The 16,519-nt window shown below is 40.1% G+C and overlaps 5 protein-coding genes across 9 annotated transcripts in view; 2 read left to right on the top strand and 3 right to left on the bottom strand.

Moving 5' to 3' along the window:
- Positions 1-1,787, top strand: part of lrp2a (low density lipoprotein receptor-related protein 2a) — a 49,945-nt gene extending 48,158 nt beyond the window's left edge. For all 3 annotated transcript variants that reach the window (XM_086051942.1, XM_086051943.1, XM_086051944.1), the window contains one exon: positions 114-1,787. In XM_086051942.1, coding sequence (XP_085908068.1) covers positions 114-317 — 204 coding nt within the window. In that variant the 3' untranslated portion in view covers positions 318-1,787. The remainder of the gene's footprint in view (positions 1-113) is intronic.
- Positions 908-7,428, bottom strand: rdh1 (retinol dehydrogenase 1). The gene is made up of 7 exons (XM_086052152.1): positions 7,416-7,428; positions 6,703-6,731; positions 5,752-5,784; positions 5,326-5,656; positions 3,956-4,214; positions 2,780-2,943; positions 908-2,106 (listed from the first exon to the last, which is right to left on the bottom strand). Exons 1-7 carry the CDS (start codon positions 7,426-7,428, stop codon positions 1,883-1,885), a joined length of 1,053 nt encoding a protein of 350 aa, XP_085908278.1. The 3' UTR covers positions 908-1,882.
- The window catches only part of abcb11a (ATP-binding cassette, sub-family B (MDR/TAP), member 11a), a 31,124-nt gene continuing 18,019 nt past the window's right edge, over positions 3,415-16,519 (top strand). Inside the window, exons 1-2 of one of the 2 annotated variants that reach the window (XM_086051947.1) lie at positions 3,415-3,621; positions 3,918-4,079. The gene's annotated coding sequence lies outside the window, so the exon portion shown is untranslated. Of the gene's footprint in view, positions 3,622-3,912; positions 4,080-16,519 lie in introns of both variants that reach the window. The other variant, XM_086051945.1, reaches the window with a different exon arrangement.
- On the bottom strand, positions 6,885-12,469 carry LOC147136658 (retinol dehydrogenase 7-like). 2 transcript variants are annotated; one of them, XM_086051971.1, is made up of 5 exons: positions 11,792-12,468; positions 10,619-10,935; positions 9,234-9,492; positions 8,991-9,154; positions 6,885-8,568 (listed from the first exon to the last, which is right to left on the bottom strand). In XM_086051971.1, exons 2-5 carry the CDS (start codon positions 10,929-10,931, stop codon positions 8,345-8,347), a joined length of 960 nt encoding a protein of 319 aa, XP_085908097.1. In that variant the 5' UTR covers positions 10,932-10,935; positions 11,792-12,468; the 3' UTR covers positions 6,885-8,344. The 2 variants fall into 2 exon arrangements, with proteins under 2 accessions (XP_085908097.1, XP_085908098.1); XM_086051972.1 differs by having other exon boundaries at positions 10,619-12,469.
- On the bottom strand, positions 12,230-15,873 carry LOC147136659 (retinol dehydrogenase 7-like). Its single transcript, XM_086051973.1, has 5 exons — positions 15,713-15,873; positions 14,618-14,936; positions 13,553-13,811; positions 13,316-13,479; positions 12,230-12,723 (listed from the first exon to the last, which is right to left on the bottom strand). The coding sequence occupies exons 2-5, from the start codon at positions 14,928-14,930 to the stop codon at positions 12,500-12,502; spliced, it is 960 nt and encodes a 319-aa protein (XP_085908099.1). The 5' UTR covers positions 14,931-14,936; positions 15,713-15,873; the 3' UTR covers positions 12,230-12,499.

Raw genomic sequence — 16,519 nt, forward strand, 5'->3', positions numbered from 1 at the left:
TTAGGCTAGATTTTTAATTAAAAAAAAAAAGTCAATTAGAAAAGTAAGAACAAAAAAAAAAAAAAAAACGTGAATTTGTTCCATTTTTTTTTTTTTTTTTTTCATTTTAACAGATGAGGGACGACAAATCCGAAGGAAGCAGAGGCGGAGACCCCTCTCCGCCGGAGCCCTTTGCCCCACCTCCCAAACCTCAAAGGAGGGATCATCATCACCATCATCACCACCACCATCATCATCATCATCCGAGCACATTCTCACCAACCGAGGACAGTTTCAAAGACACGGCCACTCTCGTTAAAGAGGACAGTGACGTATAAACCCTGCCCTCACCGACGGGCAATCACACTTTGCACAGAATTTATTTTTTTATGCAGCCTGTGGGAAAAAAACTCAAATTGTTATATTCATAAGAATAAACAATACAGTATAGTGATGCCTTGAGATATGAAGAGTGACCCAAATACATATTTTATTTTCAGAAATTAGCCGTTTTAGAGGCTTCAAGCCGTTAAAGGTCACTCCCACTTGAAGTTTACTGTCAAACTAAACATAAAACTACAATAATTACACACCCATGTATTAAAAACAACCACACCACTTTGCCTTCTGCTTAATTCTAACACAAAATCCAAAATGCCATTGCTGGGCTAATAAATAGCGTTGATAGCGAGGAATAATAGAACAATAGAGCACATCAATATTTAGTCTATTCTGTAAAAAAGAAACGACTAATATAACTAGTTGTGAAAGTTTTTTTTGTCTTCATGACTGTACTAAACTGCCCCCTGGTGGCCAAGTTCCAGGAGCCGCAATGAATTAATCATTACGCCCATTTTAATTCTATTTAGTTATGTTTTACTCGAAGTTCTTTACATTCAATTTGATTGTGTTTTTCAAATGAGCATGCATGAAGTAAATATAAAATGATATTTTTCGTACTAAAAAGCATTAAGAAAAAAAAATGAATGAAGCAACCAATTCATGCCATTTCAATTCATTTCAATGGGGGATCATGATTTTGGATTTTTTTTTTTTTTTTAATTTAAGAGCGTGGTCAGGGAACGAATTTAGCGTGTATCTCAAGGCACCACTGTACATTTCTATCGAATGGGGAAAAACGTCTATGCCTTGTGACATTACGTATGCCAATTCTCATGTTTATTTTTTCTTTATTCTGATGTACAATATGTATATCTTTGCACTGACGCTGCTGATAAAGATATTGATTAAGTATGTTGTATATTTGTAAATTTGAGTGAGAAGATTTTGAAATAGCCCGTGTGGGTAGTTGTGCATTTATACACATTGTAGAAGGTGTGAGCTGCATTCTGCAATGTACAGTACCTCTATTGTCATGAGAGGGATAAAATCTTCATGATTTTCTGCCTTTGCCATAAGATAAATATATAATCTATATATACGCACCTCAATACCTTCAGGGTGATTGGAATGAATTTCTCAAACATGCAGTTTAAACACATGTAAGCTAAATAATGCAATAGACTGAATCAAAACTTTTTTCTTTTTTTTTTACTCTTATGTGATCCCTGACTTTGTGACTTTTAATCACTGTGATCATGTCTTTTTATATCAATAATGACATGGGAATAACAGGCAGAATTGTTTGAAACAATACTTGAACATGCTCGTGCATGGATGTTAATTTATGTCGATGATTATCTCCGAGAGCCACGCATGCCCTAAGAATGCAGAGATGAGTCCTTTTGTATCCAACGTGAAAGCATTTCACATCTTAAATGAACACAAATAAAACCTGCTTTCTCTGATCATTGACAACAAGCCTGTACAGTTGAAATCGCTGCCGCTGAGACGGGACTGAATAAACATTTGGATTTGGTGACCATCCCGACATTCCACTTCATCACCTCCTCGCCGCCGCAGGCGAAGGTAGAAGCATGCTGATAACGAAGTCGGACACAAAGGAAGGCAGGTAGGACAACGGGATCCAGAGAAGTTTGCCGTCCCAGCCGGCAGTGTAGCGCGTGCGGGGGAAACGGGCGCTCAAGGCGTGCTCCATGCAGCTCGTCACCATGGAGATGCGGGGGCTGCACAGGATGTCCATGGAGAAGGCCTGCGCCTTCACGTCTGCGAGGTCACAACGTTGGACGGAGTTTAGTTAACTGAATTGCAGTGGATCGCCATAATTACATTTACCTCTCACATACAAAAAAGTCACACTCATAAAAAAAAAAAAAAACATCACATGCAACAAAAATCAAAATACCTCACACTTGCCAAAAACATTTCACATGCCCAAAAACAAAACACAAAAAAACTCTTGAACACAAAGGCTCTCACACAGAACATAAATCCACGAAAAGCACACATACAAAACAAAAAACACCTCACCAAAAACTTCTCTCAAACAAAAACACAATGAAAAAATTCTCACACAACACAAAACCTCTCCATGGCAAAAACTGACACAAAATAAAAACACACAAAAAAAAAACCTGCAAAAATATCTCACACTAACCAAAAACCTCTCATACACACACACACACACAAAGACAAGAAACACACAACAAAATAAATAGTCTCACCAAAATCCTCCTCACACACAAACTTACACACACCAAAACACTACCCCCGCCACCAAAAAAGAAAACCTGCTCACACAACATGAGAGGACTTTTTGGGTGTGTGAGAGGGTTTTTTTTTGGTGAATGAGAGTTTTTCTGGTAAGTGTGAGGGCTTTATGTATGTGAGACAGGTAAATGTATTTTTTTGGACCTCATAGTGCCCACTTTTTACTCACAGTCATCAAAGTATGTCTCTCCATAGGAGCTTTTTGTTTCTTGAGGGAGGTGAGTCCAGAGTCTTTTGAGGTCAGCTTCTACAAGATCCAGCCGGGTTATGTTGGTCTTGAAGAAACCAGGTTCAATGATGCTCACTTTGACACCAAAGTGTTGCATGTCTCGCCTACCCAAGACAGACACAATAGTTCATTTAACACAAATGTACATGCTGACCATTTACCATTATAGATATACTGTAGATATAGATACTGTATATAATATATTCTACCCCGTTTCCCCCATTGAAATGATTTGAAAATGCCATTAATTGGTTCCCTCAAACCCCAAAAAACAATTGAAAAATACAACAAAAATGTTTGTAATGTATTTTTTGATACGAAAAATTGCACTCTACAATACAATGGTCCCCCACATACTCGCGGTTTGGCAGCTGTAGATTCACCTATTCGGATTATTTCCCAATATATTAAAATGTGTATTTTTTATTTTATTTTGTTTTTTGGGGGAGCCACCCCCCGTTTTTCCTGAAAACACAACAACAACAACAATTACAACAAAAAACGCTTATTGGCAGTTTATCCTCACTTATTCAAATTTATTGGGGTTTATATCAATTATATGTGGATTTTTGCTAATCACCCTATATATTTTACATTTTCAAAGAACAGACCATAATGAAATAAATAGAATGTAAAGAATTAAACTGTTTTTGCTACATTTAGTGCTGCAGTCAATGGACACTGTGCTACCTCTTCTGGCCGGCCACCTGGAGGCAGTATAATACCGTCGGACATACAGATACATACAGAAGAGTGAAGAAGAGTTTCACAACTGACTCAAGGTGCAGTAATATTAGTAATTTTTCCTAAAGAATGAAGATTATTTGCATGTGATGTTTTGTTATACTATGTGATGTTTTGTTATACTATCTGTTTAAATGGTTTGCCATAACTTTTATGTTCAAATATCTGATGCTCAAGGCGATATAACACCAGGACACCAATGCTGTTCGTTAGCCTGTCTATGACTTTATGCATTGTTTGTTAGCATTAAGCTAAACGGATTGTTATCAGGCTATGTGGTTGTTTGTAATACACAACATTTTGTACAATTCGTTCTCTTTTGTTTTAAGTTTAGTTCAACCCTTTTGACAAGAAGAAGACTGGTCTGTATACCTGAGGCCGTCCGAAAAGGCCTCCACCCCCCGCTTGGAAAGACAGTAGCCTCCCCCGATGAGCGCCAGTCGGCCCAAGACACTGGCCACGTTCACCACCCGGCCCCGAGCCTTCTTCAGGAGCGGTAGGAAGTGGAGCGTCACATCCACCACACCCACCAGGTTCACATCCAAAACTTTTGTGAAATCTTCCAAGCGCATCCACTCTGCAGGGCCGATGGGTGCGGATCGGCCCGCGTTGTTTACCAACCCCCACAGGCCTGCAGAGGAACAAAGCTGGCTCATTAGCGGCAGATAAGAGAGGTCGAGGGAAGGTCACTATGTAGGCTCCTTTTATTTATTTATTTTTCATTTTACATTCTCCAGATTTTAAATCCCATCTATCGAAAGGAGTGCAGAGGCAGGCTGTTATTGTGCAGAAAATGCAATCTTGCTCTCTTGTGGTGGAATGTAATTTTGACCGGTTTATCTATTAAGAGAGAGAGAGACAACTGGCGAGACTAGAAGAGAGAGTGTGAGAGTATTCCCGAGGCTGTTGGCAATGATTGACTCATTCATTGACTGCCCACACTGTGACACAGATTCTGCACGCTTTAGCCACAGCTACATATGAAATTATGAATATAGAGTAGTTCAGGATTACAGTCAAACACAATGAATACATATTGTATAGTGTATTGATACAGCTTGGCGATGGTTGATCTAGATTTCGCCAATTGCCCCAGCAACGTCACTTTAGTTATTAAAGATTATATGATACAAAATGGCTTTTTTGATTGGTCGTCCTCGTAACATATGCAAAATGTGTGACAGATTAACATTGCACACGTTTTGTCCTTTGATTAAGCTTGAATGGATTAAGTATATTTTATGTTCTGTTGTGAAAATTTCTGTCCAATCTATTTGTTTAATTTATTTTCAGGTTTATTGTATTTTTGTTGCAGATTAACATCCCACACCTTTTATTTTTTTTAGGGTGGGAATAGAACGTAAATGCATTAGGTGTATACAGTATATTTTTAATTCTATTATTTTTTGTTTTTTTTAAGTATTCTTTTTGTTGCTGCAGAACAAGTCGTAGTCATTTAAATTCAGCTTGCTTGACTCATTCACACAATTAGGTTTTCAAAATGGACTCTCATAGGAAGCTTTAGTGTGTCAGCAGCTGTGAATAGTGTGGGATGCTTATTCTCTCCCTCCACGTTGCACTAAAAGGATCGCTCAGATGTGTCAGTAGGAGGATGAAGAGTTGGTGATGAGGAGTAGCCGGGGCGCAGAGTGTCAGTCCAGGTTATCTCCCGGCGCCTCACTCGGACTGGCACTCTCTCAGCCCGTGCCCCCCCTCCCCCATCTGCTCCTCACCCGCCTCACCTCGCTCTCCCACCTCTCTGCTCACAAACTCCCGCGCTCTGCTGATGCTCTCGCCGTCCGTTACGTCCAGGAGGAGCGTCCTCAGTCCGGGGGAGGCCGAGCGAGCCAGCTCGGCCGAGCCCGTCTCGGTGAGACAGGCCGCTATGACGCGAAAACCTTTGCCATCCAGCTGCCTGGCCAGCAGGTTGCCGAAGCCGCTGTCGCAGCCTGTGATGAGCACGTGCTTGAGGTTGAAGGCGTCCACCTTGTAGGAGTCTCTGATGTACCAGCATGTGGCGGCGAGGGCAGCCGCGAGTAGGAAAGAGGTCAAGGCCGCATGGGACACCAGTACCTGAAACGTATCATTTTTTTTTTTTCAATTATCAATTTTTTTTCCGTAGGCAACATTTTCAGCCTTTTATAATTGGATGAGAAACATCAACGTACCTCTAAGATAACTGAAGTTAGTCCTTCAGTCACCTGAGTGGACAAAAACATTATAAAAAGAGTTCTTATGGCTTTATTGAGCTTAGATGGCATGCTAGAACAGTTTAGTGACTAAAAAACAGGACAGGCATTTTGAACCGTTTCCTCCACTGATCATTATAGGGAATGTGAGGTTACTCGCCAATGGATCAGCAGTTTTTTGTTTACATTCATGCACCCTGAGACTTTAATCATGTTGCTTGCTACTTGCTACAATCTGTAAACACCACCAACAGGACACTGTGACACCATGTGGACTTGACACTTTGGTCAGTGGTCAGGAATTTCATTTGAAATTCCATCCATTATTCAAACCCCGTATCAATATATTTTAATTAGAAAATGCTACTGTATGTATTTTTTAAAAATGATTTTTGATCATTTTCTTAAATACTTTTTTATTGGCCCACCGCTTATTAAGATAAAATAAACATCAAAAGGTCACTATAGAAAAAGGTAAAATGGTGAAGGATAGTAAACATTTTTTTGTTTTATTAAAAATGAAAATATATAACTATTTTTGACAAATATATTGTGGAATGCTACAGGCAGATTGGTGAAGCACGAGTTGCCTCACAGTCAGAGGCTGCGGCTTCGAATCTGGGCTCTGGCCTTCCTGTGTGAAAGTTTTACCTATGCTTGCATGCAAAAAAAAAAAAAACTATTGCAACATTGAAAGTCAGTAAGAACTCTTAATTTGGCACCCTGTGAATAGTTCCATGCATACTTCATAAAGAAAAAGAACTATGTACGTAATAATAACGATGCATTAAAACAAGTGCAAACGTTTTAAAAAATTCGAATCACCTCACAACATGCGTGTGTTGTCATTTACTGCTTATAATTTAATGTTGGGCCAATTAATATACTGAATAGCTCTGAAATTAAAGTTAAATAAATACATTGCCCTACCATGTCTACAGAAGTTGGAATCTTGTCTCCTCATTAGGAGCACAGAATGAAGACAGAAATAATCCCTCCAATGTTTCACTCGTGCGGGCTTGTGCAACGTGCATTCTTTTGCATTGATAGGATCCTAACCTGAAACAAACTACACAACGTCACACCACGTGGGTAATAAACACAGTTCAATGTTCACTTATAACAAAACCTTTATTTGTTTGTTGAAATGTAAACGCTGATAAACGTACTTGGGCATGCAACGATGGATATAAAAAGTCTACGCAACCCTGCTCGAATGACAGGTTTTTCGTACTATGTAAATAAAGTTGAGATCAAGATAAATGTTTTCAAAACCTTTTCCGCCATTCGTGTGCCTGAGACAAAATCTCTTTGGGAAAATGTGTTATGGGCCAATGAAACCACGGTTGAAAATTTCATACTGTAATTCTAAAAAGGTTTGACAGAAACAAAAAGTTCACTGCTCATCAGCCAAAAACACAGCATGGTTGTCAGCAATCATGCTACTAGAACATCTGAAATCTATTTGGGGTAATTTAGCTGGAACTGGGGCCTTGTAGGAGGTTGAAATAAGAGCAGTTTGAAATAGCAGTCAGTGTAAGCACCAAACTTTCAGGATTATGTTTAAAAAGCAAAAAACAAAAAAAAGAGATGAAAATCTTATTGAAACATCTGAAATTAAATAAAGACAAATCAGCTGGAACCGAGGCCCGGCATGGTCAAGGTGAAGGGAAATATGAACAGTTCAGTATAGATGTCAGTTTTCATATAAAACATTTAGGCTTCTGGTAGAGAGCAAAAAATGACAAGAAAAGCCTACTAGAACTTCTGGAATGTATTTATGGCAAATCGTCTGGAACTGAGGCTGTAGACAAGGCAAAAGGAATTATGAACAGTTCGAAAATAGCAGTCAATGTTACCATAAAATCTTTAAGGTCGCTGTTGGAAAGCAACTAAAAAAAAGTCAGGAAAAGCCAACTCGAACAGCTGAAATTTATTGGGGTAAATCAGAGGCACTTTAAATGGTGGCATCTGTGCAGCGATTCTCATTTACCATGAGTTTCCCAGTTATGAGGGTGTGCACACTTGTGCAACCACACTATTTTAGTTTTTTTTTTTTTTTTTAATAAAACCAATTGAGATGTACATCTTAGTGGTCACAATGGTAGAAAAAGTTTTAAAACGACTTATCTATGAACCACTTCAAATATAGGCTTGAAATAAAAACATGAAATGTTATGGATACACAGTACAGTACGTTGAGCTGAAATGGTGCCGGCGACATAGGTGGCCTCGAACCTGCTTTTATCCAAAAGTCATATCAGGCCAAAGTCCAATAAGAACAAAAGCAAGTTGAATATTAATCCCGAGAAAAGCAGCACAAGATCCAGACTCCGGATGAGAGGTCAGCTGTCTGCGTTGAGATTTTACATAAGCGATATTATTCAAAGCGCACTCACTTTAGGACACAACGTTGCAACTAACGGCAACCAGGCAAGCGTATATGATCTGTTCATGCGCTGACTAACTAAACTCAGTTTAATTGCTGGCTTGAGTTCGAGTAATATATAGGAATGATGTGTTTTTTCCAAAAAAAAAAAAAAAAAAAAATAGTGGCAACAGCACGTGGATTTTACAACACGGACGCTTTAATCTTGGGGCTGCTTTTAAGGAAAAAGCTGTCGGTGATGAAGGTGGGCATGTAGGAGAGAGGCAGCCAGATGAACTTGGCGTCCCATCCGGGCGAGTAACGGGTGCGAGGGTGGACGGCGGCCACGGCGTGCTCCATGCAGCCCACCACCTTCATCAGGTCGCTGTCCGTCAGCACTTTGAATTTTTGCGACATGGCTTTAAATGCTGAAGCGGAGATCAGACACGGGAAAAAAAAAAAAAAAATCACCATTGAGTTGTTACACCAAGTACTACCTCGAAAACTACTTAGTGTAACAAAGTAGGCCCAAGTACGGTATTTATCCAAATGCAAGGCAGAGGCTTTATACCTAAAAATTAGAATTAGCATGTATGACTATTATAAGCCACAGAGACATTAATAATATTGGCTTGCAATAAAAATATCCTAACTGTAATTATTTCCTTTGACCCGTGTCTACTAAAACGGATTTTAGATTGACCGCTGTGTGTGCCAAATCAAGGAAAATTGTGTTAATCTCCGAAAACTGTAAATGTGGTAACAGTTTTCAAAAGGTAGCTTGGAACAGTCCAGAGAACTGTCTATGTTCCCACCACATTTGCGCAGTTTCTAACAAGGTTCTACTCACCGCGCTCCAAAAAGTCTGTTCCGTAGTCGTCTTTGACATCCTGAGGCAATCGGTCCCAAAGTTTCTGTAGGTTATTTTCCAACATCCCTGTGTTGGTGACATTTGTTTTGAAGAAGCCGGGCTCGATGCACAAAACCTTGACTCCGAATGGCGCCAAGTTCAAACTGAAGTAGAGATTCAATTGAGATGAAGGCGGCAGACAGTGGGAGGTGACAAGACACTCGCTGCCTAGTTGGCGCTTACCGCAAGCTGTCGTTGAAGGCCTCCACGCCGTATTTGGACACGCAGTAGGGGCCGCCGAACGGGCTGAGCCTCCCGAACACGCTGGCCACGTTCACCACCCTGCCTCGGGCCTTCTTGACGAGAGGGAGGACGCTCAGGGTCACGTCGATCACGCCCACCAGATTGACGGCCAGCATGCTCTTGTAGTCTTCGATAGTGAGCCAGTCTGTGGGGCCCGTTGGGGTAGCAACGCCTGCATTGTTGACCACGGCCCACAGTCCTGAAAACACATGGCCAGATTTTTTTAATTTTTTATTTTTATATATATATACCTAGCCTCCATTATTTGTTGAAAGACAGACTGTGTTGTTCTCAGGCAAAAGTAATAAAAGTCTTTGCCACCAACTGGTGGAATCGCTGAGCCAAGGTATTATGTGGGAGGGCTGAACAATTTTGAAAAATAATCTTAATATTGCGATTTAATATGCGATTATTATTATTATTATTTTTTTTTTTTACACAAATGCAAGCATTGAATGACATCTTTATAAACAATGTCACATTTACTAGTCATAAATGATTCGGTCTTACACATTTGTTTTATGCTAAAATAAAGGCAAATTAGCCATTTATAAATCTGAAAGACAGTTCATCCACTTCAGTTAGAGTCGCAAACTTACAAACACTTTGACTTGCAGTCTTTTAAGCGTCTGCTACAATAACTTCACAAAATGAAACACAAGTTAGTAAATCACAGTACAACAATAAAGCAAACAAACCTTTGGCTTGAGCAACAATTATATGTAAACATGTGGACTGCACTTCTTAAAGGGGAAGTCAACGCAAACATTTTATTAATTTTTTTCAAGAATTCGTTCTATGCAAGCCCACTAGTTCAAACAGGGCATTCTGATCAATATTGCGTTTGTGCAATAAGTGTTAATCCACTCGTTTTTAGCCATCTCTGGGGGCGGCCATTTTGTCTTCTGTCGACTGAAAATGACATTGCAACTGCTCACAACGACCAAACACGGCTCAGATTGAGAAAACAGGTCAGCCGCGATTGGTCGTTGTGAGCAGTTGTGAAGTCATTTTCAGTCGACAAAATGGCCGCCCCGGGAGATGGCTAAAAACGAGTGCATTTTGCTGCTAACTTATATTCCACAAACGCAAAATTAATAAGAATTCCGTGTTTCAACTAGTGGGCCTGCTAGGAACATATTCTTGAAAAAAATCTGTTTGGGTTGACTTTCGCGTTAAGCACTGAACTCATCTTGACTTAGCCATAGAAGCAACTGTCAGTATCATAGTGTGCAAATTGACATCACTGCCGTCCACTTGTATAATGAACATTGATAGTTGGCGTGTACACGTGTACCTAATGGTGTGGCCTGATGATACCTTACCTTTCTGCTGTACAAGAGTGTCGATGAGAGCCGCGGCCCGTCTAACGCTAGCAGAGTCAGTGACGTCCAAATGAATTGTGGTCAGTTTGTCAGAGGAGGCCTTCTTCAGCTCATCTTCGCCCTTCTCGGTGTAACAACCAGCGATCACGTGGAAGCCCAGTTTATCCAGGTGCCTGGCCAGGAGATTCCCGAAACCGCTATCGCAGCCGGTGATATAGACATATTTGTCTCCCTTGTTTGCCACACGTTTGGACTCCTTGAACCATCTGTGGGCAAACCACAGGGCGAGCAGGCCCACAATGTACACGAACATCTCCCTAGAGGGTCAAATGAGAATGGAAATAAAAGACATACACTTGTCCCAGTATCTGTGTTGTCAAAGCAACCACGTGACCTTACATTGCCTTTTATGGTTGGTCAATATTTGATGAAAAAGTGTGAAGGAGCACTTTGCCCTTTTGGTTGTGTATTTAAGAATCAGTTCAATTGTTATTAAGATAGAAATACATGTTCGAAAGAAAACTGCAATGGTTTAACTCACATGCATCAAATTCAAGGCCATAAAGCCATAGTTTTCCCCTGCCTTCTGTTCAAAACCAACCATAATCATGGTAATAATTATATTTAATTTCATGGGTCTCGAATGAAGACTTTGACAAAGCACATTAGTTATTGGACAGGACGTGTAACTGCCTCGCACTTTTAACCATTTGTCAACTCCAACAGCGCATTTCAGTTTCTGGAAAATGGACGTCATGGCTAATATTATTATTATTTAAATAAATATGAAATCGTTTTTTTTAACAGATAAATTGTCGCTAGTTTTTTCTAATTCACAATCAAAAACCAGAGTACAGTACTGTATTCGGTGAGTAACAGCACCCCTATGTGGCTAAACTACTGCATTACAACATTGAACGTTTTGTTTTTTTAACATTAAAAGCCAAGAGTAAGAACTTGACAAAATTCTACTTGTATCAAGCACTTCATTCGTACCACATCAACGCATAATATTAACAACAGTTTTTCCTCAGTAGTACTTGTCCTAGTACGTATGTCAAAGTTGTCTTTTTGTATGCAAAAAATGTCAAGCAGTTGTGAAAAACACGTTACCAGTAAAGGCAGTCGTTATAATAAACTAACTAACAATCGGTTTCGTTACGGCTGCAGTACCTTTTCGAGGCCTCTTTGTTTCTCTCACTTTGTACGTGTACTAGTGTTTGTTTACTTATAGTTTGCAGCTGTGGCTCCGTGTGTCGCTCTTTATATTCCGGGCAGCAACACGGATTGCAATACAGTAGCGGTTTATATTACAGTATATTATCCATCCATGCATTAGCCAAAAATGCTTATCGTCATATTTTATTTTTCGGGTTGGATGCCTTAACTTTTTTTTTAATTTGTCACATGAGTTCAACAGCAGTTTGGGACTACCACTGACGTTCTTCTCTGTGCAGTGTGGGGACTGTATAGGACTGGGGGTGGTACCAGTATCAGTTTTCAAGGTTGTCTGTTTGTAATCGCTGTATGTATCTTAACCCAAATCAAGTCAAACCAAAGTCAAATATTAGCCCTTGAAATGCAGCACAAGATTGAGTGGTCATACGACTGTTAAAATCTTTTGAATCTTTTTATCTTGTGTTATGTGTAAAATATCTGAAATATGTTGTGATTCTGTATTTTGACTGTGCTTTGCGACACCTCTCTGTGAAAAATACTACATAAATCAAATGTACCTCCTTACCTAAGAGTTCATTACTGATACAGAATTATGGACACAATGTGCACCAAACACCTATGATACAAGATTATGTAACATGATCATTGACAGTAATGATGAAGTATTCAAACAGTAGTAATTGAAAAGACTCCAGTTGGATCTTAGAAAACAGACGCGCTAATCTTGGGGCTGAATTTAAGGAACAAGTTGTCGGTGATGAAGGTGGGCATGTAGGAGAGAGGCAGCCAGATGAACTTGGCGTCCCATCCCGGCGAGTAACGGGTGCGAGGGTGGATGGCGGCCACGGCGTGCTCCATGCAGCCCACCACCTTCATCAGGTCGCCATCCGTCAGGCGTTGACATTTGGCCACAATGGTTTGGAGCGCTGCGGAGGGGAGCACACACAGCGCATACAGTTACCAGTCAGTTGCAACGTTGTGACTTTGTTTATTTGAAATAGTGCCAGTCATATGACTGTTTGCAGATCAACCCCTTGATAAGTAAGATTTTCAGGTAGGCAAAAACTTGTGGACCTTATCCTGATGCTTGAATGTGATTAGATGGGTATGTGACTTGAATTCGTTCACACAACAACCTACTTGTCAAGATGACTGTCTGACTTTGAAAATGGCAGACGTTTCTTTAGCCCTTTCGCACAAAAACATTTTTGTAAAATTGATACCGATGTATTTGTTCAATGAAGTCAATTAATAATTCAGTGTCCAGAAAAGCACTACATATATACATATATGTATTTTTTTTTTTGGGTGGTTCCTTCCGTCTGTTTTTTTTTCCCTCGTCAGTGAAATAGGCGTCCACTAGAGGGCAGACTGCGTGTGAAAACAATACTGCAGGTATGGAACTCATGAAAAAGAGAACTCCAGTGTTGTGCAGGCTTTTAGCAAGGCAGTCTTGCTTTTTAAAAGAACCCAACGGCCAACACAACACGTCAGCTGGGGCTTGACCAGGTTACTCACCGCGCTCCACGTAGTTTTCTCCGTAGTCATCTCTCACATCTTGAGGCAATCTGTTCCAGAGCCTTTTCCCATTTTTTTCAATGATCTCTGGGTCTGTGACGTTTGTTTTGAAGAAGCCGGGTTCGATGCACAACACCTTGACTCCGAACGGTGCCAAATTCAAACTGAAGTAGAGTTTAAGCAGAGACAATGAGATTGGATGAGATGAGATACGTTAGCTGTCGAATTAGCTCTCACCGCAGGCTATCGTTGAAGGCCTCCACGCCATATTTGGACACACAGTACGGGCCGCCGAACGGGCTGATCCTACCGAACACGCTGGCTATGTTTACCACCCTGCCTCGGGCCTTCTTGATGAGAGGGAGGACGCTCAGGGTCACGTCGATCACACCCACCAGATTGACGGCCAGCATGCTCTTGTAGTCCTCAACAGTTAGCCAGTCTGAGGGGGCCGCTGGCACAGAGATGCCCGCGTTGTTCACAACGGCCCAAAGTCCTGAAAACGCGTGGAGAGCCCCACCAAAAAAAAGCCCTCAAGCTGTGTCATGCCACTGCTAGTTGAAGTTTACGGTCAAATGAAACAAAACAAAGATAATTACATGTTGTAATCATATCTTAGCCTTTTTTCTGTTAGCCTATTGCTAATGCAAACAAATAATGTTGAAACGTATAGTAATCCCTTTATTTATTTATTTTAAAGTTTTATTGCTTTATTTTGGGAGGATTTCCATGCAAATAATATCCTGTAAAATAAACATTGTTAAATGGACACATTTTTATTGACACACAATGCCAATACAAAAATGAGCATTTAATTTTGGTAACATTTTGCCCCAAAAAATTGCATTTACTAAATGCATTTTTTGGGGGTAAATTTTCATTTAGTAACTGCAGTTTTTTTTTATACAGCTCTTCTGGCACTCTGCAGGTATACCTAATGGAGTAGCCTGACACTACAGTCACTTTATCTTTATGCGTTTAACCACTGATCCGAGCACGCTTCATCACTTCATAAACACAGAGCTGGTTAGGCCAGCACCAACCTGTGTGTTGGTGTGGAATGCCAACTATTCATACTCAAGTTAGCACGCCCCAAACCACAAACGCTATCACTCTTTTGGGTTTCATCATTAGTTTGAGACATGGCTTCAACTTTGGAGAATAAATAGTTAGGTTTCCACACCCAGGCTTTGGCTGTCCTAAACTTCTAAGACAACCAGAACAGTCCACTTGCGATCGTGTCAATGCCCTGAGAACGAAATAACCTGAATGAAAGGAAGAGAATATTCACAAGCATCTTACCTTTCTGGCCTACAAGAGTTTTGATGAAATCTGTGGCCTGTCCAACGCTAGCACAGTCAGAGACATCCAAATGAAGTGTGGTCAGTCTGTCAGAGGAGGTCTTCTTCAGCTCATCTTCGCCCTTGTCGGTGTAACACCCTGCGATCACGCGGAAGCCCAGCTTATCCAGATGCTTGGCCAGTAAATGCCCAAAGCCAGTATCACAGCCGGTGATGTAGACATGTTTATCTCCCTTGTTTGCCACGCGTTTGGACTCCTTGAACCACCTGTAGACAGTCCACAGGGCCAGCAGGCCCATGATATACAGGAACATCTGTCCCTGTGTCACGAGAGGTCAACAGATGTTGTGCGGTAAATTATCCAATTCCATTTAACCAGTCCAAAAATCATTGTTCATCCATCAATGCCACTGACGTACAGTACGTGACAGGCAGAAAAAAAAACACAGTCTCTTCCACTACCACCACGCGTCATTATTTCAGTAAGCAGCACATGCATACTTTTTATGATATTCTTGTGAAATGGTGTTTTTTTAATGTAAAATATGTAAAAATTAACTCGGAGCCTATGAGTCCTAGAACCCAGAGAGATGAAATAAAATAAAATAAAATTTTACTTTCGGTTTTAGCACTCAGGAGGTGAATGAATTTAACCAAGTTAATAATGTAAACAAGTAAGTAAAGAATTTGGGCTTTGTAACATGGGAATAATTGTACACGTAATAACTAATTGGCTTATTATAAGTTATTTACAAAATCAGTTCACATTCAATGTAATTATATAAGTTATATAATTACATTGAATTACATTCATTCAATGTAATTATATAAGTTATATAATTACATTGAATGTGATCTATGGATATGGCTGGTACGTCCTCTGAGGCCAACTATAAATGGGGCTAGTGATGAAAACAAATCAAAAATCAAGTTCTATAAGTTGACAAATTCCAATAGTACAATAAACAATGTTTAACTCGCTTACTAATGCGGACGTTACGTGAAATCAATCAGCCTTAACTGCACCGCAATTACCACGAACACAATCAACAAACAGCATGTAAATGTTCCGAGATAGTTTTTTTTTTAAACTTACGTGCAAATTTCCCGCCAGAGACTCATAAAAAGGTAGCTCTACTTCGTGAACATTAATACTGAATGGGTGTCATTGGGTGTGGGTAAAAATATGAGGTTCCTTGTAATAGAGTTTTCTCTTTCTCGCGTTTGATAATTTATCCTGCCTTCTGGGCAAGTCTGTGAAAGTGATAGGAGGTGGCACCCCCTGCCGGAAAATGTCGGACACTGCAGCTATATACAGAAAATGTTCATACCGGGCTGGAATCAAGTGATATGCACGTCTGTCTCACAGTCGAAAAGTTCTGGTGTTCGAATAGAAATAATTTGTGTACTTATTGTGTACATAGTGGAATATACACTAAAAATACACTTAAACATTGCAGGATTGTGCAAAAATGAAAATAACTGCTATCATGTGGAAGAAAGTTTGAACGCAGTCTTAGCGTCAAATGGGATATCAAAATCCATGTTTTATTCATTTTTTACAATTGTCCGCAGTGTACCTGAACATAATATACAAATGAAAAAAATTATAGTTTGTGAGTTCGTACGACATGCACGGCGACTTGCAGCTCTCCCGAGGGTTTGTTTTTATTGCAATGTTGTCTTTGACTGGAGTTCCACTTTCCCCTTACATTATCAGTCACAACTTTGACCTACTGTGCAGAAATGCCATAGTGTAGTGGAAGTAAGTACTGTAGTGGAGAAAAAAAAAACTTTGTGTGGATGACTGAGTCCTGCAAAACCTGTTTCGTTGCAGCTCTTGTCCAAATCCTCCTTATCTCATTTTGTTCTAGTGGCATTTGTTTACCTTTGGCGTGTTTTG

The sequence above is a fragment of the Filicampus tigris genome, chromosome 14 (genome assembly GCF_054856515.1).
Source record: "Filicampus tigris isolate MCC_2025a chromosome 14, RoL_Ftig_1.0, whole genome shotgun sequence".
Lineage (NCBI taxonomy): Eukaryota > Metazoa > Chordata > Actinopteri > Syngnathiformes > Syngnathidae > Filicampus > Filicampus tigris.

Excerpts from the sequence above, each read along its gene's own strand:
- rdh1 (XM_086052152.1), bottom strand. Across the intron at positions 2,944-3,955 it reads GCCTTTTCGGACGGCCTCAG|GCGAGACATGCAACACTTTG; the intron begins GTATACAGACCA and ends TGTCTTGGGTAG. Across the intron at positions 2,107-2,779 it reads AGAGACATACTTTGATGACT|ACGTGAAGGCGCAGGCCTTC; the intron begins GTGAGTAAAAAG and ends GTGACCTCGCAG.
- LOC147136658 (XM_086051972.1), bottom strand. The coding sequence starts at position 10,931 with ATGTTCGTGTACATTGTGGGCCTGCTCGCCCTGTGGTTTGCCCACAGA. Across the intron at positions 9,493-10,618 it reads CACTCTTGTACAGCAGAAAG|GACTGTGGGCCGTGGTCAAC; the intron begins GTAAGGTATCAT and ends ATGTGTTTTCAG. Across the intron at positions 9,155-9,233 it reads GCCTTCAACGACAGCTTGCG|TTTGAACTTGGCGCCATTCG; the intron begins GTAAGCGCCAAC and ends TCTCTACTTCAG.
- LOC147136659 (XM_086051973.1), bottom strand. The coding sequence starts at position 14,930 with ATGTTCCTGTATATCATGGGCCTGCTGGCCCTGTGGACTGTCTACAGG. Across the intron at positions 13,812-14,617 it reads AACTCTTGTAGGCCAGAAAG|GACTTTGGGCCGTTGTGAAC; the intron begins GTAAGATGCTTG and ends ACGCGTTTTCAG. Across the intron at positions 13,480-13,552 it reads GCCTTCAACGATAGCCTGCG|TTTGAATTTGGCACCGTTCG; the intron begins GTGAGAGCTAAT and ends ACTCTACTTCAG.